This window comes from Folsomia candida, unplaced genomic scaffold (assembly GCF_002217175.1).
Source record: "Folsomia candida strain VU population unplaced genomic scaffold, ASM221717v1 Fcan01_Sc023, whole genome shotgun sequence".
Taxonomy (NCBI): domain Eukaryota; kingdom Metazoa; phylum Arthropoda; class Collembola; order Entomobryomorpha; family Isotomidae; genus Folsomia; species Folsomia candida.
The window spans coordinates 1114217-1139719 of record NW_019091215.1 but is presented as its reverse complement, the minus strand read 5'-3'; the positions used below and the strand labels follow the sequence as shown (position 1 = coordinate 1139719).

The following is a 25503-nucleotide window of genomic DNA, read 5'->3' as shown; positions in this document are numbered from 1 at the left end:
GGGTCCCCAATTATGGCCAGGTCTCTAATTATAGCCTGTCTTGTCTGCTGTGTCCCCGTTCATATCTCATTCAAGAAAAATGTTGCACATTATGCTAATCTACAAATAAATTGACCTACTAATTTTTACCAATTAATTTCAAGTTAATAATGGATATAATCATGACAGAAAATTTTAAACCAACTGCTAAATAGACCTCGTTTAAAGCAGATTTGAAGAAAAAGGTTACTGATGGCATATCTTGCTAAATAAGAAAACTCAAATTGAGTTAGCATGATCTTGTAAAATCTAAAATTTTGGGCGGAACAAAATTTAGCCGGGTCTCTAATTGTAACCGGTCGCTAATTGTAGCGTGACCCTCAGTCCGTGACCCCCGGTCCGTGACCCTCAGTTTTGGATTTTAGCCCCGGCTATAAATAGAGTATTTACGGTAATCACTTATTGTTGGGACATGACTTGGGAATGAGTAGCCTCAAAAATTTGAGCTTAAATTTAGCGCACATCAAATGGCACCATCTCGTTACATCGTGTAAAATTTTTAGAAACCTATGCAAGTTTCAATAAGGCTAATTTATTCAAACTTATTCAGACATTTCGTGGGGAAAAATAAGTTTCCAAAAACGTAAAAAATCGTTTTTTGGTAATGTTTTTCTAGAAATATTCAAGTAGCTTGAATGCTCGACGCCGCGTCGAGCAATGTAGCTTATACACTACACTACACTGGCCGACAAACTTCAAATTTGTATTATATACATACTCTATGCAGTTAAATGAACGTTGGTTTCCAAAATCGAAATAATTAAATATCTGCAGTTATTTATCTTGCTTTTTATTTGAACATTGGATCAATTTGTTTACACATTGTATTAGGGATACAATAATTTTTGTTCGTTTTTAGCGTCTGTTTTTAATTGATGCTAATATCCACACAGTTCCGGAAGGTTTGGGCTGGAGCTGAAGTATAGCATTCGTCCCAGTCTGGAGAAAAACGGAAAATTATAAAAAGATAAACTCGCACTTAAAAACATAGGACTTGTGATTTCTTGTGAATTGATCATCAATTAGAATGATGATCTTTGGAATGATTTGTTTCATAGGTGATTTGTTGAATTACCTGATGCTCCATTAGGATATGAGGTCCTGAAAAATTATGATTAGTCTTTTCAGAATTAAAAAAAATTAGGCGTCTGGTGCATATGTATATGTTCACATTCATTCATTCAATGACGAATGAATACATTATTCACTCAATATTCACAAATTGAATGAATATTGAATGAATATTTTACTCTGATTTTCTATTAAATGAATATTGAATGAATCATGAATGAATATTTTTTTTATCCTTCATTTTTTCCTCAATGCTCAAAGTATAGGGAAAGTAGAGAAATTCATCTAATGCTGTGAATTTTGAATAAAATTAATAATGAAGGAATAGTGAATAATGAGCAAATATTGAATAATTAATGAATATTTTTTTACAAATTATGAATTAGTGAATAAGGAATGCAAATTTTTCAATGCTTTGAATGAATGAACTTTTTTGCACATGTATGGTCTGCAACATGGATCAACGTAGATCCAAACTGACTCATAAAGTTTACGCTATACGCCCATTCCTGCAGTCTAACACTTTTGAGCCTTATGGTAAGAACTGTAATCATTTTTATTTAAGGGTTTTCATACCTGTAAGTCCACCGGAGGGTGCACCTACTGCACCTAACTCCGGCTGGGAGCTGGAGGCGGACGGTGACAATGTCGTTGGGTGGAGCAGGGTTGTCGAACGGGATGCAGACTTGGTATTCTCCTCTCAACGGCTGCGACGCGGAGACAACTGGAAGGAGGTTGAAGCAGTTATCTGTCTCTTGCTCCTGGGCACAAAGCTCCATTTGGAAGTGACCTAAATGCAAGAGAAAACGATTTCTAAACATTAAGGCAGGCACCCTGCATCTATTTACAAAGGGTGTTAACTGATTTTGTGGAATGGCAAAGTCTTATTCCAAGTTTTTACAGAATTGAAATCATTACACGACCGTTTTTCCAATTGACAAATGGTTTGTTAGGTCTTTGGGACAAAAGGTGTAAATAATATGAAAAGTTTTATATGCTTTGCTAATTTGGGGAAATCTTATTTTTAATAGTGCTAAAACAAAATGTTCTTACCAAAATGAGCGTTGTCAAGGCCAGCTTTGATTTCAATTACCTAAAAAATATGTTCGGTAAACTTATAATTTTATGGTATTACTAGAATTTGCTAAGCTTAAGTTTTAACAGGCTTTTGCTAGCTATTTACGATCTATTGAACTTACTACCAGATCCGGAAGTATAATTCCCGGTAAGAACCCCTTTGTCGTAAATACCACCTTGGGAAGCGTCGTAGTTACCAGCGGCTTCTCCACACCTTGATTAAAACAAAGACGCTAGTTTTTGTTATATGTACCAGTGTTTTGACCAGATTACAAAACTTCATAACCGGAAGGTTCTTATTTTAGAACAACTATTCAATACACGTCTGCTCACCTTCCACACTGACTATATTGGAGATCCTGATGAACATTATTGCACCAGACCCCTCTGAAAGATAAATTTATTAATTAATCAAAGAAGATATAGTGAGTACTGTTCTGACTCACAATGCGATGACGCCAGCTCTCTCGCTCCGATTTTGATGGAACGACGATAATTATGTAGTGTTAGATAAATAATTGAACACATGTTTCGGGGTTTTTCATAATGCTCAGTTTAAACAAATTGATGAGGGGATAGGTTTCCGAAAGTTCGCATTTTTCTGGAGTTTTTCTTTTTTTGGTTTTTGAGGGAGAAAAATGCGAATTTTCGGCAAATTATACCATCATGACTTCATTTAAACTGAGCATTATGAAAAAATCCGAAACATGTGCTCAATTATTTACAAAAGGTTACATAATTATCGAAATTTCATCAAAATCGGAGCGAGACAGCTGGCGTCATCGCATTATCAGTAATGTAAATACAACGAAAAATCAATGGGACTAATGTAATTTATTTTAAATAGCATAATTTGTCACTACTTAACTTACTTGTTGTCATACCAATAAGGTGGGTTATAGGGGAGATTGGGGTCCAAATGTATGGAGGTTCTGGCCAAAGGTGTCATGAGGTAGCCATGGGGCTCCACAAAGCCAACGGCTAAGGAAAGAATGACAGCAATTACAACAGGCTTCATTTTTGTGATATTTAGTCACGAAAAGCTTCTCTCTATTTACGATAGAGTACGAAATTTATGATACGCACGATGCAGTATTTATACCAGGTAGTTTTAAGTGGTTATTATTAGGGTTGCCGCGGGTAGCGAAAATGCTACCCGTTACCCGACCCGTTACCCGCAGCACAACTACCCGTACCCGCACGGGTACCCGTGCGGGTACCCGTTACCCGCTACCCGTTATGAGAATAAGGTTAAAAACTAACCAAACTTCATAATAAATTTGATTTGATCAATTATTTGTTGATTTGGGTTGATATGTACTTCGAGATAATGCTATGCAAGTAACGCATGCCATAATTTGCTCGTAGGTGTCACTAGCTATTTTTGGAACCAAAATCTTTGGCTTACATTGGATCGTTTTTCAAGCTAGATATACCGATTTATGTACATATATCAAAATATTAAGCCAAAAAATAGGAATTACATGACACTTATTTTTCCGTTGAATGACCCGTTTAAAGGAAACTATTGGGGAACTGTGTTCAAAGTCCACCATGGTTTTCGTCCAGTGGAGGAAAAGATACAGAACATTTACTTAAAAATTAAACTTTGCTGCCAATATTTTTCTTCGAATCGATTCAACAAAAAGATAAGTACCATGTTATTCCTAATTTTGGGCCTGACTTTTTGATATACTCTCCTGGGCAATCTTGCGATAGAATGAAAAAGGTTCAATTTTTTGTTTGATTTTTTCAAATTTTGATTGAAATGAAGTTTTCATTAAAAGAATTGTCTACAAATAAATTTTTTGCTTTCTATCGGATTCAGGTTTTTCATCTTCACAAATTACAAAGCACAAATTAAAATCTGGTCAGTCTTACATAAATACAGACAAATACAGGACAAATTATTATTGATATTTTAGAGCAGGCAAACGATGCTTGAGAAACAATAATTGCTCCAAATTTTATGGACGTGAAATGTATTTGAGGCTACCGTATGCTTCTTTGGCTTCCAAAAAGAGACAATAAACTCGTAATAAACGCTTGTTGCTGGAAAATGACAAATAATAAACTGACGCTTTTGTTGGTAAATGCGGACTAACTTGCTGCTAACTTTCTTTGTGAACTAGGTTATGGCGAAAATTAAATAAAAACTGAATTACCCGTTACCCGTGCGGGTAGTTCTCGCTACCCGCAGATAACGGGTACCCGCAAGAATCGTGCGGGTATGCGGGTAACGGGTACCCGACCCGTTACCCGCGGCAACCCTAGTTATTATGTATTATCTGTAAAATGTGTTATTCTTCAGTCATCCATCAGGTGGATGTTTATTCTGATTTTTCTTAGGTGTGGGAAAAACAATTATCTGAGTAAGCATCCAGCAACAGTTTAAAAGTGACCGGAAGCCATAACTTTGCCATTTCTTAGCCGATTTTGATGAGATAAGGGTCCAGAGTCAATTATGGCCGTGTAGAATCCGAATCGGACGAATCCGATCTAGCACTCAAGAAATCCTGTCCGTTGTTCAGCTAAATATGTTTTAAAAACCCACGTTGAATTTGATTTATGCATAATTAGAAAGAATTCCTGGGGTTAATGGACAATTCTGCTCGGAAAATATAAAGCAAGTATTTTTAGCTTCAATCAAAACTTTACATGATCAAAACCGAATAAGAAATGACTAAGTTTTCTCGGTGGTATGAAACCAGGTAGCGTTGCTATGTTTGAATCCAAAGTGGGAAGCAAATCAATTTTGATGCAAATTTTAAAACTTGTCTTGCTTCACAAGGAACACAAAACCTTATCCTAACTATAACCACATGAACTTCGAAATGTTGGGGTTGTAAACACATATCTAAAATGCGGTCTGTGGAGCTTAGTATTTCCAATATTCATGGGGTCTGATATTCAGGATATATAATCATGCCTATTTAGATTAACGACAAGAACATAAAACAACTGTAAAGTTAGTTAAGAGATGCTATAATAGGCATCCCCTAATGATTTTGATAATGGTTGAACGAAGAACAAAAATGCGAAATTTTTGAGAAAAGAGAAAAGACCACACAAACAAGTTACAAACAAGTCAATATATTTTGAAAAATTTCGAAAAATTATCGATTAAAAATGAAATAAATTGGCATGCAGTAAATAATTATCAGTAAAAAGTTACGAGTAGCCTAAACCCAAAAAACGATTGTTTAGACGTGCGATTAAAAGATGAAAATAAATCACCGTCCCCACCATCAGAGAAAGCATTCGTATTCCTGGCATCGCAACACTTGGATTAACTTCTTCGTGCAAATTCTAATTTATAAATATCTAGTTAGATGAACAAATATACAAACAATCAAATTCGTAAAGTTCCCCAGCTTGCTTACCATCCCAATTTCTTAGGATTTCAATTTCTCACCATTAGATAATCAGAACCAAAAAAAATCTTTCTTCGTACTATCAGAATCAAATTTATATAATTACGAAGCCCAAGGAATTATTCCTAGCGCGATGGTGCTAGGAATACGAATACTTTCTCTGATATTGAGAACGGTGGTTAATTTCCAAATTTTAATCGCACTTCTAGTCTCACCTAAGCAATCTTTTTTGAATTTATTGTATAATTATAATTTGCACCCAGTGCATTTGCACACGGTGCAATGTTTACTATGTTTACTCAAATGGAATTATGATATGACATTATCAATCTTGTACCAAGTTCTCATTTGCCACTTGCTTGGCACGGCGTGTCGGAATGATAAGTACTTCATCACTTGGTTCACATTGCCTCATTGGTGCAAAGCCGTGTGCAAATTTGATTATTCTTTATAAACTCCGTCATCCATCAATCATCAATCAATCGATCATCCATGATTCGGAGGAACATTACATTCAAGCATACTTCTTAATCATGTTGTAGCACTTGAATTATTTGAAACGTCAGAATTAATCATTTACACACAGCATGTACATATGTCTACTTATTTAGATCAAATTTTTGGGTGTTGAATCGCAATTTAATTCTAATCAAGTACCTAACTAGTTATCAGCTTAATTTTATAATGTACTTATCTTTAAATTTGCGTAACCAACCAAACGCAAGTAATCATTGGAGAAGTACATATGTACGCATACGGAAAAAATTTTCATGATCACTCATTCCAGCAGTGCACAGTGGGCCAGATTTGATAAATTTTGGCCGAAAATATATAGAAGCCGAATTTGAAGAAATAAGAATTAGATATTGGCGTGCAACAATAAACTAAGGCATATATTATGTGAGGAAATTTTTAATAGTCACACGCCACACCCCCAGTGGGTGTGGCCCTCGGCGACTTTTCGGTTTTAACGAAACCATGTCATGTGATATATCATTTTTTTTAGCTCGACTAGGGGGACTCGACGGAATACCTAAAATTGGGAAACCGCACCCCCAGTGGGTGTGGTTCCCAGAAAATTTTCGGTTTTAACGAAACCATGTCATATGGTATATCATTTTTCTCAGCTGGACGAGGTAGGTTCGACGGAATGCATAAACTTTGGAAACCGCACCCCTAGTGGGTGTGGTTCTAAGCTAATTATCGATCTGAACGAACCCATATCAAGTGATATATCATTTTTCTCAGCTCGACAAGGTGGACTTGACGGAATACCTAAAATTGGAAACCCACACCCCCAGTGGGTGTGGTTCCCAGAAAATGTTTTTCGATTTTAATCAAACCATGCCATGTGTTATATCATTTTTCGCAGCTCAACAATCGGATTTCAACGGAATGCCTAAAATCAACCATCAGCGACTTTTCGATTGTAACTAAACCATCTCATGCCATGTTATGTAATACATCATTTCTCTTAACTAAACGAGCGAATTTAGACAATATATATCAATTGCATTGCGTAAATTAAGAAAATCCCACTTTGAAAAATTTAAAATTTTAATTTTTCACAAATCTCACATTTCTCGCTGCATTTTTTAAAATTGCGAAATATCATACACAGTTTTAAATTTTTAGAAACGTATTTTTATAATTGTATTTTTAGTAATTTTTGAGAAAAAATGTTTTTGTTCTTTCCTTTTTGATGTAGAGTTAAAATTATAAAACAATAAACTTTTTGACAAATTTAAATTTGAGAAGAAAATGCTCTCAAAAATCGCTACAACCGAAAACACTAGCGCTCATGGAAACAAAAATACAGGTGGTATTATTTCGGTGTGGGGGAAATTTAAAATCGTAGAACACAAGTTTAAGTCGCTGAACACCACACCAACTGGGGGCGTGGTTTCAAAATTCTAATAATTCTGTCGAAATCCCCTCGTCGAGTTGAGACAAATTATATATCACATTACATGGTTTCGTTAAATCGACAATTTGCTTAGAGACACACCCACTGGGGGTGTGGTTCATAAATTTTAATTATTCTGTCGAGATCCCCTCGTCGAGCTGAGGAACGTGATATAACACCGGGGATGGTTTTATTAAAACCGAAAGTTTTCTTAGAATCACGCCCACTGGGGGTGCGGTTTCCCAATTTTAGGTATTTCTCATATTAAAAGTTTTAAAGATCCTTGTTACCACGCCCCCTGCGTGCGTGCTTTCAAAATTTCGAATTTTCTTTATTTTTTTGTTAACCTCTACTTACCGAGTCATATGTGCCGCATGCTAGGATTTACTAACTAAATTTTGGTCCAATTGACCACACCCTTGTGGGGTGTGGCTTCCACGTTTAGAAATGTTACTTTTATTGTGATCGTCTTGGTCTACCGAGGAAAATGATATGTCGCATGCCAGGGTTTACCTATAATGGGGGGCACTTAGTGCCCCACCCCCTGAGGGGGTGGTTCTTGGATCTGGATGGGCTGTCGATGGACCCTCTCATCGTCCCCATCAAATCGATATGTCGCATGATGATGTTTACCGCGAATGCAATTAAATGACATCAATTTAAGTCCTTACTTATTTCGTTATGTATGTGACTTGGAAGGGGTATGGTTGGACCTGTATTCGAAAGTGGCAGTTTCCGGCACCAGCATTTATTCACCGCACCAGAAGGTTTCGAATGGTATAGAAAGCAAGTTTGCAAAACACGGAAATGGACGGAAATGCTAAATGGCGTTTTTCCCTATCTCCGCAATGTGTTTGGTAAAGTTTACCCCCCTGGTACTCCGGAGTGGGTGTAACTTTTTGCTTAATATTATGCATTTAGGACAACATGGTAGTGTAGTCCATAATCGTATACTAGAGTAGCCAATTCAAAGTACTGCCTTAACGGCCACATTTTTGGTCCCCTGGCCCATAGTGCAGTGTGTTGACAGGTATAAAAGTACGGTGTTGAATGTGGATTACAGCATTCGTTCGCAAAGGGTCGTCCAGTTTGCTTACTTAGAGGAACTAATTTTTTTTTAAGTTTCCAGGAAACATGAAGCTCTTCGCAATTATCTTGCTATCCATGGTGGGATCTGCGGTTGGGGGAGTCGTTAGTTACGAGAGATGCGGCGGTGTAGGAACGCTTACGCAACTTAGAGTAGAAAATTGCAATGGAACAACTTGCCGTCTGGTAAGAGTTGAAGGGAAAGGACTGTCCATTAATTATGCAACTTTTGGAAATTTTTAAATTTAAACAATAGCAAGTTTTGAAGGCGCTTCATAACAAATAAAAAGCGTTGAAATTTGTACTTAATTTGATCATTAAATGTCACTTAAAACTCAGGCTGCATCAACATTTTTGTTGTCCGTGGTTTCTCCTAAGGGGACGATGCAAGGATGAATTTGTTTTCAAAAAAATTTAAAGTTCGGGATAGGCATACAATTTTTCCATGGCAACTAACCAAATTCACGGCAAAATTACATGTAATTCCCGAAATTTTAATTAAAAACAATAATCCTTGCATGACCCCCTTAGTAGAAGCCACGGACAACAAAAATATTTATGCACCCTGAGTTAAATTAAGTACAAATTTCAACGCTTTTTAAGTGCCTTCAAAACTTGCTATTGTTTAAATTTTAAAAAGATTCCCCAAAGTTGCATAAACAAAATGTTTATGCACCCTGACCTTAACTCTAATTTGACCAATACTTTAGAATCCGGGCACTCCATACCTAGCTGAAGGAGACCTGATCCCGAGCACCGCCTCAAGCCAACTGCACCTCAGGGTCACAACTACTTATTTCACTGGAGAACTAGTTATCATCGATACTGACCTGGACAACCCATCCGTACAGCCAGGACTAACTTACGTAATCAAGTTCACCATTGTTCCAAATGATGTATTGGCCGGAAGTACGCTTCCCATTAGGGCGGCGATTTCAGATGTGACTTCTGGACGTGTGGAGATTTGTGCACATTTCCAAGTCTTTATAAATTTTCTCTAATAAATATGTACCTACGTACCACAAATAATAATCCTTTTTTCTACGACTATTAGTTTTGAGATTCCAAAATACCAAATGACTTATTTTAATTAGTAATTAATTTATAATTAATGCATCTTATAAATTTAAAATTTATAAGTATTAACATATTTCACAACAGAACTAGTTCTCAAATTGACAAACTTCGAAGCCTTGGATGTTATCACTAATATGTTAATGGTACATAAATTTCATGCAGGTACTGCTTGTGTACTGCAAATTTTGTGATGAATTTCAAAACTGATATTTTTTAACACAGGAATAAAGGCCGAAATGAAATGCCTATGGATTCTTGCAAATCTAATGAATAGTTGGCAGTTAAAAATATTACAGATACAATCCTGGTAATTTGTTCGTGTCCATGTAAATAAATCGTTATTTCGGTATTAGCGAGTAGTTAACACTTCGTTAAAAAGTGGTCCCATTAAATGTTGATCCACTTTGTAATTCATTTCTCATGCGTTTCCTGGGGTCGGTTTTCCGACGTCCCCCGGCTGGATTGCGTCACTTTGTCCGAGAGAGAGCAATCACTCACCACTTCCGGCGCAGCCGAACTCATTTGCATATGCAAAACTTGCATAAGGCAATGTAATTTGCATTGCATACACTATAGAACAATATTGTCCGGGCAAGGCTAAACTCGAAATTAAAATTACAATACGTGGTTAAGCGGTGATGATAGCGATTTCAGTTCTTTTTCATTTTATGCACCATTTAGTGGTCTTTCAGCAGTACGAAACCTATTTGGAAAATTTCCATATAATCCAAGTAACACGTCATTAATAAAGAGAGCAAAATTATTCGGGCAAAACGGGCTTTAATTGAATAACTGGGAGTAAGGAATGGGATGAGACTCACTGTAAACTGTAGAATCCGGATTTAAGGGCCAATGGTCAACGTTTCGAACCTTCGTTCTTCTTCAGGACCGGAGGGAGAATTTTTGGTGACTGCTCACGGGAAGAACCAATGTGAGTGTGAAGGAATGGGGATAGGAAGGATGGAGAGGAAGACCGCCAGACCACGTGGGCGTAGCAGTCACGTGGGCGTAACTGCATATAGATTTTGGATTAAGGATATGGGTCGGCATTTGACCGAGCGGGTAAAAATGCACGAGTTATAAAACTAGAACAAAGCTGGGAGTAAACTTATCATCCTCCGTAGATAATGAAAAGCACCATCTGTCTGGATTTCCGGTTATATTTGTTTACGAAAATTGAACGCTTTGTCATAATAATAGTTCAATTACTTTTAAAATTCTTCCATGGTTTCAAAAGTGGTTTTAAAAACTAAAGCATAGCGCCGTGCTACACGCTTACTTTGAATTTTTCCTGAAAATATGACTGAATTCTTCAATTTGGGTCTGATGGTGGGATTTTTAAAACATTTCTAAATTTATATTTTTCTCTTCACGGGCCATTCAAAGGAATGATGAGCGCCATGTGATTCCCAATTGTTGGCTTAATTTTCTGATAACTCGTAAATATAGGTTTTGAAAACCCGTGATAAGTAATTGTGCAAAATTGCAGTTCATTCCATCAACCATTTCCAGACGACTTTTATTCGTCCATCGTGTTTTGGCTTATTTTGTGCAGAATTTAACTGGCTTTCCTACTATAGTAAATTCGGTTAAGAAAATTCTAATGAGTATTCGCAGTTAATCATGCAGTACGAGCTTGAAAAATGGAAACGGATATTTTAGAAAAATCGGCCCATCTTTATGGGTGAGCCCAAATGAAATAGCCAAAATGCTATGTTTTCACCCCATCTATTTACAAAAATTTCAAAAATTTTGATGGGACCCACCATCCTTCTTCTATTATTTGTTTATTGGTATTAAGTTGGACTGGGTCGAAAAAGTTATTTTTCGTAGTAAAAGGCCGAAATTGCGTGTAAGAAATTTTCTCCAGTCCTCGAGTATGAGAATGTTCCGTAGAAATAATTACATATTTATTAATGGCTGATACATAAGTATGTATGTAAATACATGACGTTCGTCTCGGTTTCTCAAATAGAAATGTTTTATACCCGATTTCAGTAAATAAATATGTACGCAGGCAGCTACATTATTTGCATTATGTAGATTACGGATACGAAATGAGAAATGCGGGCCTGTTTTTCTCCACGTGTAAAGAGATTCTCGTCAACAATTTACCTAAACTGAATGTCGAATCTATTTACATTTACTGGCTACCTTCATGGAAAATATGTGCTCAGCAAGCCATCAACAAAATTTAATTGATGGTCTAATAATTAATACTCTTGGCATTTGTACTGCTGAAGATTTAGTGTGCGATATCGAAGGTTCGCAATGATTACAGAAATCAACTTATGCGAATCAGAATAAATGGATAACTCTAATCCATTCGCGTAAGCAGGTATTGCCACGCATAGACTTTACAGATATGATATATAACAATTTCTTTTTAAATCGGTTCCCTGTGCATGAATATTCAATTAAATCGTGGTAGAAAAATGACACTATTTTTTATTAATGTGCATAGGGATGATTTTTAACTCGAACTTTACATGCCAATGTGTAAAATTCAGTGAAAAGCGTTAGAGAAAATGTAAAATGAGTTGAAGTTCCTTTATTAGCTCATGAGCCCATTATATTCGACAGGGTAAGGGAAAAGTTTCATATAATTCAGTTTTAGGCGAAACCATGTAGAAGTCTGATCCTTCAACAGCATGGCAGCGTTTGGATTATTCAGGATGGTACTGACAGAAGGCTTCTTTCAGCCAATATGTATGTAGGAGCCCTTTCTTGCCATATTTAAGTGGTTATGCCTCGCCATTAGATATAGATTTAATAACTGATTTAGATTTCATTTACAGGTAATTCTGTTAATCGATAGCAGCATTCCCTATCTAACTCCGTGCACGTTGCTTTAAATTATCTCGGAAAATCCAACAAACAAATCAACACCCAGTGAACCATTCTTTATCAATAATTAAGACGAACACAATGTATCGAAGGGAATTTCTTCCCATTTTGAATTTCCACGTAAGGATGTGTCACAGATTGAAATGCATCCCGTTCGAATTTGACAAAAAGTCGGGACGTTTCGTGAAAACCAAATCGATCGGACTAATTCGCATGTTCAAACTGCAATGCGTCCTAACAGCGATATACTGCACGGCAATGTTTCTCAACATTTGCTTCGGCCCGTTAACAATGTCGGGAAGATTACAAGGTTTCGCAATGCTATTGGCCTCCCTGGCTGCCGGAATCCCACGGTGGAATTATTCCATAGATATAGCTCCCATTCAAATAATAAATGCTATTTTGGATTTTGAAGAAACGATTATGGATAGTAAGTAATGTAAAGAATTTCTACCGAATAAATTCCAGTGACTATTTCTAGCTTTTATAAATATTAAAGTTTTCTAGGAAGCTCACGAGCAAAAATCGTATATAAATTCGCAAAACCTAATTGCAATCAATTGATATTTAACCTTAATTTTGTTCCCGAAACAAACACAGGTCTACCAAAGATTCCCATCTCGAGGGGAACTAAAGCAGTCAAGATATTTCTGTTCCTGGTGGAAGTTGGCGTGTTCTCATACCCAATTCTGGTCTTCCTTTTGTTACGATTTCTCCCATGCACGCCACCTTTCATCTTGTCAATGTTAGCAGCATGCGAGCGTTCACCAGCTATGTCGCTACGTTACGGAATAAAACTTGGAGTACACATGTTCGAAACTTGGATGGCCTTTCATAATAAATATTCTGGAACTACTTGGATCCTGTATGTTCTCTTACGATAGCAGCATAATTAATAAATTCGTAATGGTCATCGACTATTAATATATTTCTGGATTATTTTTACAGGTGGTTTAAATGTCAGGTTACAATTGAAAATTTTTCAATGGGAAAAATTCGAAATTTCCCTTACATAGTTACGGATTTGGAACTGAGATTTTGATTAATTTTTATAAAAACTTATGGACAATGATGACAAAATTCTTAAAATATTGAATTTCAGAGGCTAAATTTCGGTAACTAATGGAGATTTGCGAATTTTTCCCATTGAGAAATCTTCCATTGTAACTTGACATTTAAACCACCCTGTATATGCTGGTAAATAATACTAGGTTGAATTATTGGATGAACGAATCCTCTACATACGTGCATTTGCTTATGAAATTTTCATTTTTACTCTGATAAACTTCTGTATATTAGCTCGAGCGACATATATGTAGTTACACAGCTAACTTAATTTATATTCAGGGAAATTTCAAAAATCGAAAAGGACACAGACTTCACAACCTGCATCAGACTGTACCGTTATGTCCAAATCTTGGAGAAATCCTTCAACGCCTTCGTCACCGAGAGAATCGTTCCTATGATCATATCCTGCATTCCAGCAATTCAAATATCCTCGTTGTACGTTTGCATAACTTTGCACAGAGAAATTGCTCTGCCTGGATTCGCAATATTCCCCCTTCTAGTAATCACTTCAGGGATAAACAACATTCTGGTAATTACTTTAGCGTCTTTGGTGAATGTTTCCTCACAAAGGGTGCTGGATGCCTTGGGCCAAAAAACAATTGGGTATCAAATTGGAAAAAGGGCGCTCTTAAAGAGAGAGATGAATGCATGTGGCACTCTCAAGATCAAATTCGGCTCAAATTTCATCGACAGAGGGACTCCACTGGTCATGCAAAATTTCTGTATAAACCAAACCATGTCGCTGTGTCTAGTGAAGGCGTGGAAGTTAATCAAGTAGAAATTGTTCAAGGTTAAGCAGATTGATCTGTGCCTGGAAGTATAACGAGAAGAAGCGAAGGTCATGGAAATGTGAAGCAATAACACATCGCCCTTGTAAAATTTGATTCAAGTTAAATACTTCATTGCAACCTACGTAATTAACTAACTATAAATATCCCGCCCTGAATGATCATTTGAACAATATGTTATTTAGATAAATTTCTTAAGTATTATATAAGCCTAGTTCTGCACATGGTACTGCACATCTCTTTCTCTTTAGCTACCGAAGAAAGTGAGTTACGCAATCCACCAAGTGGATCAAATCATGCCAACGTACATACACCTGTATCCAATGTAATGCAATGCATCGTATGAAAAAAATAGATACATAGCCTACAAATTTATCCAGATATTTCCAAAAAGGTGTCACCGATAAATGATTGTCAACCTCGACTAACCCTAAGTAGGTATCATTTTTTTAAATATGAAACTGTGAACAAGGAGAAACAAATTTGCCTAAAATTTATTAACATTATCGGGATTTAGTAAATTATTTAAATACGATAATTTTCCCATAAAGAATAAAATATTTGGATTTCAGAAATATATTTTTTGAATATTTTTTTATAGACACATTATTATTTCATTTCGTCCCAAAGTTGTTTGACATCCTTCCCCGTTAAATCAATCCACACCAGGTCGGTATAATTCCCATCCCGCGCCATTTTAAAAACCTTCTGCCCCACGTCCGGTTTCCCGTCGACTTTAGTAACGACATAGTTCATCCAGTACGCGCATTCTTTGGCGGGGACACTTCTCGGGTCCTTATTTCGATCGGACGTATTGGGTCGCTTCTTATCGGTTGAATCTGATCCATCGCGGAGATAAATGTAGGCGTAACTGATGAAGCAATCCCGCAGCCATCTGTCGGTAAAGTCGTTTTTGAATTTTGCAATCGGCCCGAAAGATGCAGAGAGAAGCCAGCTCTTCACCATAGTATTGATGTAATCCTCGCCACCAGCCCTGTTCACAAAAACGTTTTTCATTCAAAGTTCAGTCATCCTATTTTATGACGCAAGATTGTCATTCACACTCACAATGCGATGGTGTGAAGTGTATGTAACTCTCCAAATTGGTTGAAATTTTGAAATTATGTGTTCCATGTCAATACAACCAACGTTTCTTCAGACAGTTGATGCAATGGTCAGAATTTGTCAAAATATTTGAGGAAGAAGTTGAAAAACGGGCGATTTTCAACAGGCACAGGAAGCAAACTCAATCTCAATTCTCTTCCCGTGCTAAAAATCGCCTATTTTTCAACTTTGTCCTCAAATATTTTGACAAATTCTGACCATCGCACCAACTGTCTGAAGAAACGTTGGTTGTATTGACATGGAACACATAATTTCAAAATTTCAACCAAATCGGAGAGTTACACTTCACACCATCGCATTGTCAGTAATTTTGTTTCAAACTCATTTCATTTCACTTCATCTCACTTCATTTCTTACTTGGCCCCGAATATGTGAAGCATGGCGTCGTACATTCGGAAAAGACCTAAGTACAGTCGATGCTTAATTCAGGAAAAAAACCTAAGTGTAGAGAAATAAAGTAAAAAACGACCTATGTGCAAGTGTGTATTTACTTATGGCTATATCTTGCCAAAACGATTTTTCATATATCACGGGATTTAGCCATAAGTAAATACATACTTGCACATAGGTCTTTTTTTACTTTTTTTCTGTACACTTAGGTTCTTTTCTGAATTAAGCATCGACTGCACTTAGGTCGTTCCTGAACTAAGCATCAACTGCACTTAGTTCTTTAATGAATTAGTACGACGATGGGGCGAAAAATGAAATGAGTAAGAAATCTTTTCATTCACAGCCACTCATCTGAAATGACTGAATCTTTCATTCAAATCACGTGAAATTCATTTTCATTAACTGTCATTCTCGATCATAATCAGTCACGTGAATGAATGAAAGTGAACAGGTATGCTCGGAACCATACCAATGGATTTTCAAGACAGTTCCACCATTCGAACTACTCATCCCGATTCCTGTATCGTTCACCCTAACTTCAAGGAAGATCTTTAGCTTTTGTGGCGGTGGGAAAGCTGGGTCGCCATAAAGGGCGGTCATTTTGTTGTAGAAGTTTGCTATCGTGGCGCGAAGGTCTGCTACGCAGCAAGATTGGTATTTTACGGCGGCAGTGGCGTCAATTTCAACTTCGGCGGCTGTTAAACAAATTTAATAATATTTAGGATGGAAATTTATGTATCTTTGATTAAGAATTAAATTGTAGATTTATGTACTTTTGGCTTGGTGGAGAAGAAGAAATTGAAGGGAAAGTAGGACAAGGCAGTGGTGGTGAAACATTTTTACTTTGTAGTTATTACAAATTTCGTGTGCTACATGAGTTATGGTGTGATGGAAATTTAAGTACTATTCATTTTTATAGGGAAAACAGTTAATTAAATAAACCGCACATTATTTAGCCAGTAAAAATTTGGCCACAAATAAATTGGCAGGTTTCCATGAATACGTTAATTCGATATGTTTCATAAACAGGGCAGAGGTCGACGCCGCCACCGATCGTACGCCGCCGCGTAACGTACGCCGCCGAACGCCGGTAGCGTTTTACGCGCGGAAAACTTTGATTTCCTACTCCTTTAGCATTACGACGCCTCCCCGCGCCGCTGAGAAATCACAAAAAACAGGCACCCCCGCGGCCGAGAATTTGTCGGCGTCGACCTCTGGAACAGTGGCAACATGTGTTTTTTAGTTAGTAGGTAATTACGTAAGACACGAAGAATATTTATATACACAGTTGTACAAGATAGCTGTTACAATGGTTTAAAATTGAAAGATTTACGAGGCTATTAATACACAGGGTAGTTTAAACGTCACGCTACGATGGAAAAATTTTCAATGGGAAAAGTCCCTAAATCTCCATTACTTACAAGATTTGGGATTGAGATTTTAATAATTATTATCAAAACTTATGACAAAATTCTTGAAATGTTGAATTTTAGAGACAAAATGTCGGAAAAAATAATGGACATTACATTTACTTGTTTTTCCCATCGAAAAATTATCCATTGTAGCGTGACATTTTAACCACCCTGTATGATATAGAGGGGTTTGGAAATATGTTTGGTAGTAACCATTTTTTCCTCGATGTATTAATATGAACGGATTTTTAGAAAGAAATAGTACGCTTATTATCATATTGTTATCCACTCTGTAATATGTATGTTTTTCTAGATAAATGAATACACATGTTGTGGTTCAAGTGATACTGTAGTAAATTTAATACTGGAGATATTTGTACCTATTTAGTAATTAATTGAGTCAATTACCCTATTTAGTTTGACGGCATGATTAATTTGGATTGGGTTTTTATTAATGGGTGAGTACATATGTACTTTTCTTGAACGCATGCATTTGGGTCGTTATTAAGGGGTGAAAACCCCTTTATGGAAATGTCTTGTCTGTCTGTCTGTCTGTGTGTCTGTCTGTCCGTCCGTCCGTCCGTATCCACAATAACTTTAGAACGGATTGGAATTTCGACATCCGGTTTTCGCCAACGTGTTTCTAATTTTTGGGGACGGGATGAGTTCGAAGATGGGCGTCAGGTAACGGCGCCACGGTGATGACGCCGACTGTCAAAGATGTCAAATTTTTCGTTTCCACCGTTTTAGACGTATTTTTGGATGGGGATTTCAGAAATCGCCATCATTTCGACGTGCGATGACCGTGTGACCGTGTAGACGACGCCAAAGTCGAAAATTGTCGAATTTTTTGTTGCCACCGGTTTAGACGTATTTTTTGGCGGGGATTTCAGAAATCACCATCATTTCGACGGGCGACGACTCCATGACCGTGTGGGAGGTGTCGAAAAAATGACTTTTGTCATTTGGGGTGTCTATTGAAAGGTATTGTCGTGTACGTTTGAAGTACGCGGGTGGGGGTGTCAAAACGGGGCGAATTGAGACGTGGGGCGATGTGAGACAATGACGGGAAAGTGCAGAAAGGCGTTGTGGGCGTGCCACAAAGACAATTCCGTGTGTTTTCACCCTTTTGCTACATTTCGTTTGCAACGGTTTATTAAGGGGTGACGTGAAGCGAAATGCCTTCATAGAAATGTCTTGTCCGTCCGTATACACGATCACTTTAGAACGGATTCTAATTTCGACATGCAATTTTCGCCAAAGTGTTTCCAATTTTTGAGGTACGGATGAGTTCGAAGATGGGCGTTTTATGTCATAAGGTCACGACGCCACGGTGATTACGCCAACGGTCAAAGATGTCGAATTTTTTTGTTTCCACCGTTTTAGTTAGTTAGTTAGGCGGGGATTGCAGAAATCGACATAGTTTTGACATGCCATGACCGTATGGCTTCACCCCTTTGCTACAATTCCCTTGCAACGGTTTATTTATCTGTAAGATAAATAATTCTGAATGCTCTATTTCCAAGGAAAGTTTGCTGGTACTGTAGGTATATATTTATAAGGAAAAAAATATGTAAGTATGTTACAAGAATGGACATAATCGCTTACTGAGAATATGTATATATAATATACACATATTCTCAGAAGTATATAGTCATATAATATATTGCAAAACAATTAAATATTTACATAAGTGACGATTAATCCACTTTAGTACTAATCAAGTCATTCAATAGTTGGAAGACCAATATTTATATAAGAAGATTATATTTATCGTATATTTGTTCATCTCTTATTTGGAAATGTGTGGATGGTTTAGAGTATACGAGGAAATTTTACGTTTTCGTGAGATATTTAGTTCGTACTTAGGAAATATATAATACTATGTTCTTGAAATGAGGAAATATGTAACCTATTTGGCGGATTTGCATGTAGATATGCGCTATAATTTGCACAGTTTTTATGAAACTTAATAGCCAGACTGTGTTATTCTTATACGTATATGAACTCCATGAATGATTGTATGAATATAAAGGTATGCATATAAAGTATGAATATAAATATATATGAATATAAAGGTATATTTAGGTATGCATGTATATAATTGATTTAGTTTAATATTGCAAGATATGGGATAAAACCGTTTTATATTTATTATACACAAGGACAGATATGACGCTTACAAACTCTGATTACTAAGTAGTATACATTATGATAAATAGTAAGCAAATCTACTTATATAACCTACTAAAAATATTTATACTGGGTTCATAATGTTTGTGAAATCAACAAATGATTGGTTAAATACGCAAGAATTAAATCAGGCATGTTAAATATGTAAGTAAAAACTTGTGAAAAAAATGAGTCATTAAATTTTGCGGATACAGGAATCCGTACAACGTAATAAAATCCACGTAATAAAAACTACAACAAACAAACTGCATACGTGTAAAACTGTTTACAAATAAACAAAATTGATCAGATTTCACAGAATTTATACTTTAAATACATACGAATAAATTTCTTTATCTTTATTTGCATTATTCATTGCAAGTAAACATGTTTTTCTACTGGAGCAATATAAATGGGTGCTTTGCCACAATATAATTTATGTTAAGCTGAACCACTCTCACTGTCACCACATAAGTCAGAACATTGCTCACAAATTGTATGTAATACGGTAATTCTAATTTAATTAATTCAACACTTTCTAAATAATTTGTCAGTCTAATTGATTATCTAATTAAATTGCATGATTAAACTAATTATTAATTACTAATTAACATTAAGTTGTACTACCAAAGCTAATTATCAATTACTAATTAATTAGAAAATCATTAAAAATCACCAATTAATTGGCTTGATTAGCACCCTGAGTTTAATTACTAATTTCCAATTAATTCGACGAAATATTTTTCTTCTAATTGTCAATTACTAATTAACTAAAATTGAAAGGCTCTGAATTAATTTAATCACTAATTTCGAAATTTTTAATTTTCACTATTTTAATTACAGGTATTACTGTTTTTCAGAAATTATTGTAATTTGCTTCAAATACAATGAAGTCTTCACAGCTCGTTATCCTGGTCGTGTTTGGATTCTTGATTTCTTTCGAAGGAAGCAATGCCGCCTGTAATTTTGAACGCCCATTCACATTCCCGGAAGGATACAAATGTCGCGTTGGAATTGGAAGACTGGTATTTCAAACGGACGGCAACTTTGTCATATATGATGGCAATAATTTAGCAAAATGGAACTCTGGGACGACTGGTGTCGGTCACCTTGCTGTATTTCAAGGCGATGGGAACTTTGTAATTTATGATGTCGCGGGTAAACCTCGTTTCCACACTGGAACGCACGGCTCCGGATTTCGAATGGTGTTTCAGGATGATCGCAACTTGGTAATTTATGACAAAGCTTCAAAACCAGTGTGGTGGTCGGGGAACTTGTAAATATGATGTATAAAATTATTTACATACATATGTACGTGACGCGTGTTTAACTGAGGATAATGAGTACATATTTATATTAAATTCTTCTAATCAAATATGTAAACTGATATCAACTTGACAATTTACGATAAAATAGCTTGTAATGTAGACTGAAACTAAAAAAAACGCAATATTTTTTTTACATTGGAGTAAGTATGGAGTATGAATTATACAATTTATTCCGTGTATGTACATATTATTTATGAATTTTTTCAATAAATTGCTGATTAAGACCGAATACAGTGCTCCACAACACAATAAATATAGATATACAATTCTGCTTTCTCTTATATGTATAATGTGGTGCAAAATGGCACGCATTGTAATAGGCTCATACAAAAATATATAGCACATACACACATTTAGTAGTTTTCATTATGAAAAATTAAATATTGTTAGAATTATACCTTATTTACCATTTAATTTCTAATGTTTATAGGATTTACTACATCCAACAAAGACATACATTTTAGCTACTGTGCAAAAATGTTTCATCCAGCCAGACAGTCTTGCCCTCATTCCCTGATCGGACATAATTTCGGTTATACCAAGAAGCCCTAACAAGGCTATAGTTACCCCTATACTTATGAAGAAGGGTGACAGCGTGTTAATTGAAATGTACGGCCACTTTCATTTTCGGCCATATAATTGCCTTAACCTCGTAGAAATTCATTATATCTCGCTCCCACTTTTTGGGGAATCCTCCCATCTCAAGGGATTTAATACCGTGCCCGATCTCAGCTCTTAATAAGTTGTTCAAAATAGTAAATATTGGTCGAGTCAGGGCAATATCAGGAATCAGAAAACAATGGTATTCCCCTTGCAGAACCCAGTTTTGTAGTTCCACAAACAAGTAGAACGCACCAATCCTATCCTTATGCAAGAAGAACTTGTGAGGGTTGGATTTTCTTATGTATGAAGTCTCACTTTGCCATCCGTGTCTCATAAAAAATAAAGAAGAAAGCATTAGTTACAACCAGATTTAGGCTAACACTGTAAATGGATTTGGATATCACTCTTATTTCAACATGAAATCGAAGTTTAATTCAGCGAACTCGAATTTCAGGTGCCCTCAGTATTTTACATTATCCCATTCCTTTATACAGTTTATATAAAGAAATTATATTTCAAATTGAAACACTTTCCCTATGACATGCAGGGTGTGCTACTTCGGGCTTTTGTGGGTTGGGGGGGGGGGGGGTTTGTGGGGTTTTGTAAGAATATGCAGCATACCTAGTACATGGATCAAAACTAATTCAGTACTCGAATTCAGCATGAAATTCTGAACATTTTCGAAATTTCACTTGGATGGTTTGTATAAATAAACCGTGTTACACTGCAACTTTTCACTGATAAGTTAAATTCGCATACATATGAGAATGTTCAGAATTTCATTCTGAATTCAAATGTGCAAGTTGTTTTGATGTATTTAGCAATTTGAATAGTTTTGTTTCAACCCGCCCAGAAATCTTAGAAAACCCAACAAAAAACCAAAAATCTACAAGAACGTTGGAAACTCGGTGGGGTTGGGGTTTGTCCAAAAAAACAGCGTTTTCCGATCCCCCGATGATATTGCGGCAGCCATGTAACGTATCCCAGTTGCCAGAACGTTTTTACGTGGTTTGTCTTTAATTTCCGTAAGAGTTAACAGTGAGGCCTCGGTCCCCTACGCCTTTGTGTTAACTCTTACGGAAATTAAAGACTAACCCCGTAAAAATGTTCTGGTGACTGGGATACGTTACATGGCTGCCGTAATATGTACATAAAAACTTGAAATATGTAATCGATACCGACCAATCTTAGAAAATCATTAAATTGAGCTGAGGTTAATACATACACTATGTATCTGAGGTATCAGCTCGGAACGTAATATCAAATAAATTAAGAATTCTTAAACCAGGAGTGGTTAACCCATACTAATTTTTGACATATTTGTAGTCCGACAAGGTGCACTACAGGTAAAAATTCTGGGTCATTCTCTCAGAAGGTCAACATGGAATTTTTCCCCTCTGCAGGGTTACTTATGTATATATGTGTAATATATTGCAAAGAATATTCATAAAATTGATAATTAATAAACAAATACAATACCCAGTAGTGATTGTTTTCTGATGGGAAAATTTCCACAATTTCCTAACTGCAAATTCTTGCTGTACAAGAGTCTGGACAGACACATGGCCGTCTTGTTTCTTCGATGCGTAGACTAGGGTATAGTGTTTGGCAAAAAATTCGTCAAGTGTGCCAAATATCTTGGCGGTGGAGCGACCAGATTTCCCGTTAGGTAAAACTCATATTGAGCCAGAAGCATGAAAGTAGTGAAAAATAGGCATATGTTCACCCACACTGAAAAACCCTTAGCACTTGGCATTTGTCTTACAAACGTCGCACAAACCATAAAAACTGATAGCCCCACAGATTTAAGAGATTGATAATTAATCCCAAGTTTAGGACGTGGAAAGGTATCCTCCAAAAGTTTTACCCCCACCACAATTACGATGACCCCTAATATGCCCAGCCACGTTTGGAGCAAAGGCTGAAATCCAAACGGTGAAATCTGAATTTTCCGACCAAACGTTAAAATCACAATATATCGCGCTATAGCCCTCATTCCGGAATGAGTGCATCATATTAATTTCGGCGTAGTAGTACTTAACTTGTAAATATTCTTGGTCATATATACCCCAACGGTAATGGTATCTATCAAACCGAGAGAGCAGGGCGAAGGTCACATTTAAACTCTTTTTTATCGTTCGATACTGGATTTCTACTGGGTGACCGGGTTCTCCGAGAGGTGCTCTGTAATATTGCCCCTTGCCACAAGGTGAGCCCGGTTTAAACGGCCGGATTTTAACCCCAATGTGAAAATCGGCTCGCTACTCTGGACGAAGTTCATTCATTGTTACCGCCCGAAACTGAACCGGCTGATAAACGTTTCTGCAGTAAGTACAGATGAAAAACCAACCAATTTCAGTGAACCCAAACGAGCCGGAAACATGACCGTTTATTTTTATTAGCACAACAAAAGTTCTACGCGGCACACGGGTATCGTCCAACCCAATTAGGAATATTACCTGCTGCGGGGGCAATTGACAAATTAAAATAAATACTGAGAATTTCGGTGACCTTTAGAGCCTCCCTTGTGTTAAGGTAGTATTGCTCTCGAAAGTAGTTATCTTGGATTTCAAACTTTGTAAAAACGGTGACCGTGCAGACCTCATAGAATCTAAAGTCAAGGGACATCCTATCCTCTTCAATATCTCGGCTTACAAAATTTCGTTGGCCATGGACTGTAAAAATCAAGCTAGCTGAATGATTGGCATGGATGAGGTTTTCCGTGAGGTCGAAGGATTCTGTAGTGTTGCCTAATCGTACGACTTTCATTACGCAGGGACCAAACTGTCCAAAATTACCGATAAGACGCATGTCTTTGCAGAACGTAGTGGATGCAAAAAATAACAGGAGGTGGGAAATTAATATCGGGAACATTTTAAGTCAAATCCAGTGTGCCGCTATAAAAGTTATTTGCGTCTGCCTAAACTATGTAAGTGCAAATGTACTTGTAATTAAAACTAGTTGCTGCCATGTTTCCAGGTCGTCCACCTTAACTACAGGGTGGTCTTTATCTCACAGTGCAATGGTAAGGAAATGAAAAATTGATGCAGTCAGTTTATAAAGTGGGCTCATAGAAACATACAGTTTAAAGTACGCTTATAACAATTAAATAGGACACATACTAAAAAATTCGCAAGTTCTCACTGTATTTTCGAGAATGTTCTTTGGTTTCGTATAATATTTGCTTTTATCCTGATAATTGTAGGCAATACATAATCCGTATCATTCGTTGAGTTGAAAATGAAATGTTGCCAAATTATAATTTCGACAAATCCATAAGAATTACTGTACCCTTGTCCACTATGCAGCACTAAACTATTGGACGTACCGAAAATTTCATAAATTTTATAAATTTTATAATACACAAATATACGTTAGTTATCTGACTACAATTATTTTCCATGTTGTGACTACCGTATTTGGTTAAGTTTCAAAGGAAATGATTTTGTACGCGCTGGAGATTTACCAAATATTAACTTCTCGAAAAATTCTATTATATCGTACGTAACTCAAACCCCACCCTATACTAAATCTACTAAATATTTATTAAGCCTCACGTTCGTGAGTTGCAAACATAAAAGATTGCAGAGGTCCCGAATCGTGACATCGGTAAACTACTATATTCTCTTGTTGTCGTCAGATTGGACTATACTCAGGGTTCGCTACCCCGGGTTTTTGTGGGTTGGGGTTTTTGGGGTTTTTGTGGGTTTTTGGGGTTTTTGTGGGTTTTTGGGGTTTTTGTGGGTTTTTAGGGTTTTTGTGGAAAAACCCTAATGCTTAATGGGGTTTTTGCGGGTTTTTGTAGGATTTTGAGGCAGATTCAAATAAAATCCCTTAAACTACAAAAACCCACAAAAACCTCAAAAACCCCTGAAAAACCCACGGGGTTGGGTTTTTCCTACAAAAACCCCGGGGTTTTCCGAACCCTGACTATACTTAGGCAATTTATTTCCACGTAATAGACTTTGATAGGCAACAAATTCGGACTATCAGCCTGAGTAATGACTTACAGAATCGTGGTGTCCTTCTGTCATTTCGACTAACGAGGGAAGATTTTGAGTGCCCCGGACCTACTAGCATAACTACTATATATCTAGATTCGACGTAGTTTTGAATACTATTCCCATGATGTGGCAAAAT

General features: G+C 36.6%; 3 protein-coding genes and 1 long non-coding RNA gene across 4 annotated transcripts; 2 read left to right on the top strand and 2 right to left on the bottom strand.

The window, feature by feature from the left end:
• Positions 1-796: 796 nt before the first annotated feature.
• Positions 797-3227, bottom strand: LOC110859027. The gene is made up of 7 exons (XM_022107893.2): positions 3060-3227; positions 2521-2574; positions 2310-2401; positions 2164-2203; positions 1687-1900; positions 1115-1140; positions 797-978 (listed from the first exon to the last, which is right to left on the bottom strand). The coding sequence occupies exons 1-7, from the start codon at positions 3067-3069 to the stop codon at positions 908-910; spliced, it is 507 nt and encodes a 168-aa protein (XP_021963585.2). The 5' UTR covers positions 3070-3227; the 3' UTR covers positions 797-907.
• Positions 3228-8521: 5294 nt separating this feature from the next.
• LOC110859004 lies at positions 8522-9603 on the top strand. Its single transcript, XM_022107880.2, has 2 exons — positions 8522-8739; positions 9264-9603. Exons 1-2 carry the CDS (start codon positions 8602-8604, stop codon positions 9552-9554), a joined length of 429 nt encoding a protein of 142 aa, XP_021963572.1. The 5' UTR covers positions 8522-8601; the 3' UTR covers positions 9555-9603.
• A 5243-nt stretch (positions 9604-14846) lies between these two features.
• On the bottom strand, positions 14847-16969 carry LOC110858899. The gene is made up of 3 exons (XM_022107785.2): positions 16622-16969; positions 16318-16543; positions 14847-15327 (listed from the first exon to the last, which is right to left on the bottom strand). Exons 1-3 carry the CDS (start codon positions 16683-16685, stop codon positions 14943-14945), a joined length of 675 nt encoding a protein of 224 aa, XP_021963477.1. The 5' UTR covers positions 16686-16969; the 3' UTR covers positions 14847-14942.
• A 2877-nt stretch (positions 16970-19846) lies between these two features.
• On the top strand, positions 19847-21007 carry LOC110858940. Its single transcript, XR_002548784.2, has 2 exons — positions 19847-19928; positions 20276-21007. It is a non-coding gene; the product is annotated as an uncharacterized LOC110858940 (long non-coding RNA).
• The last annotated feature ends 4496 nt before the right edge of the window (positions 21008-25503 follow it).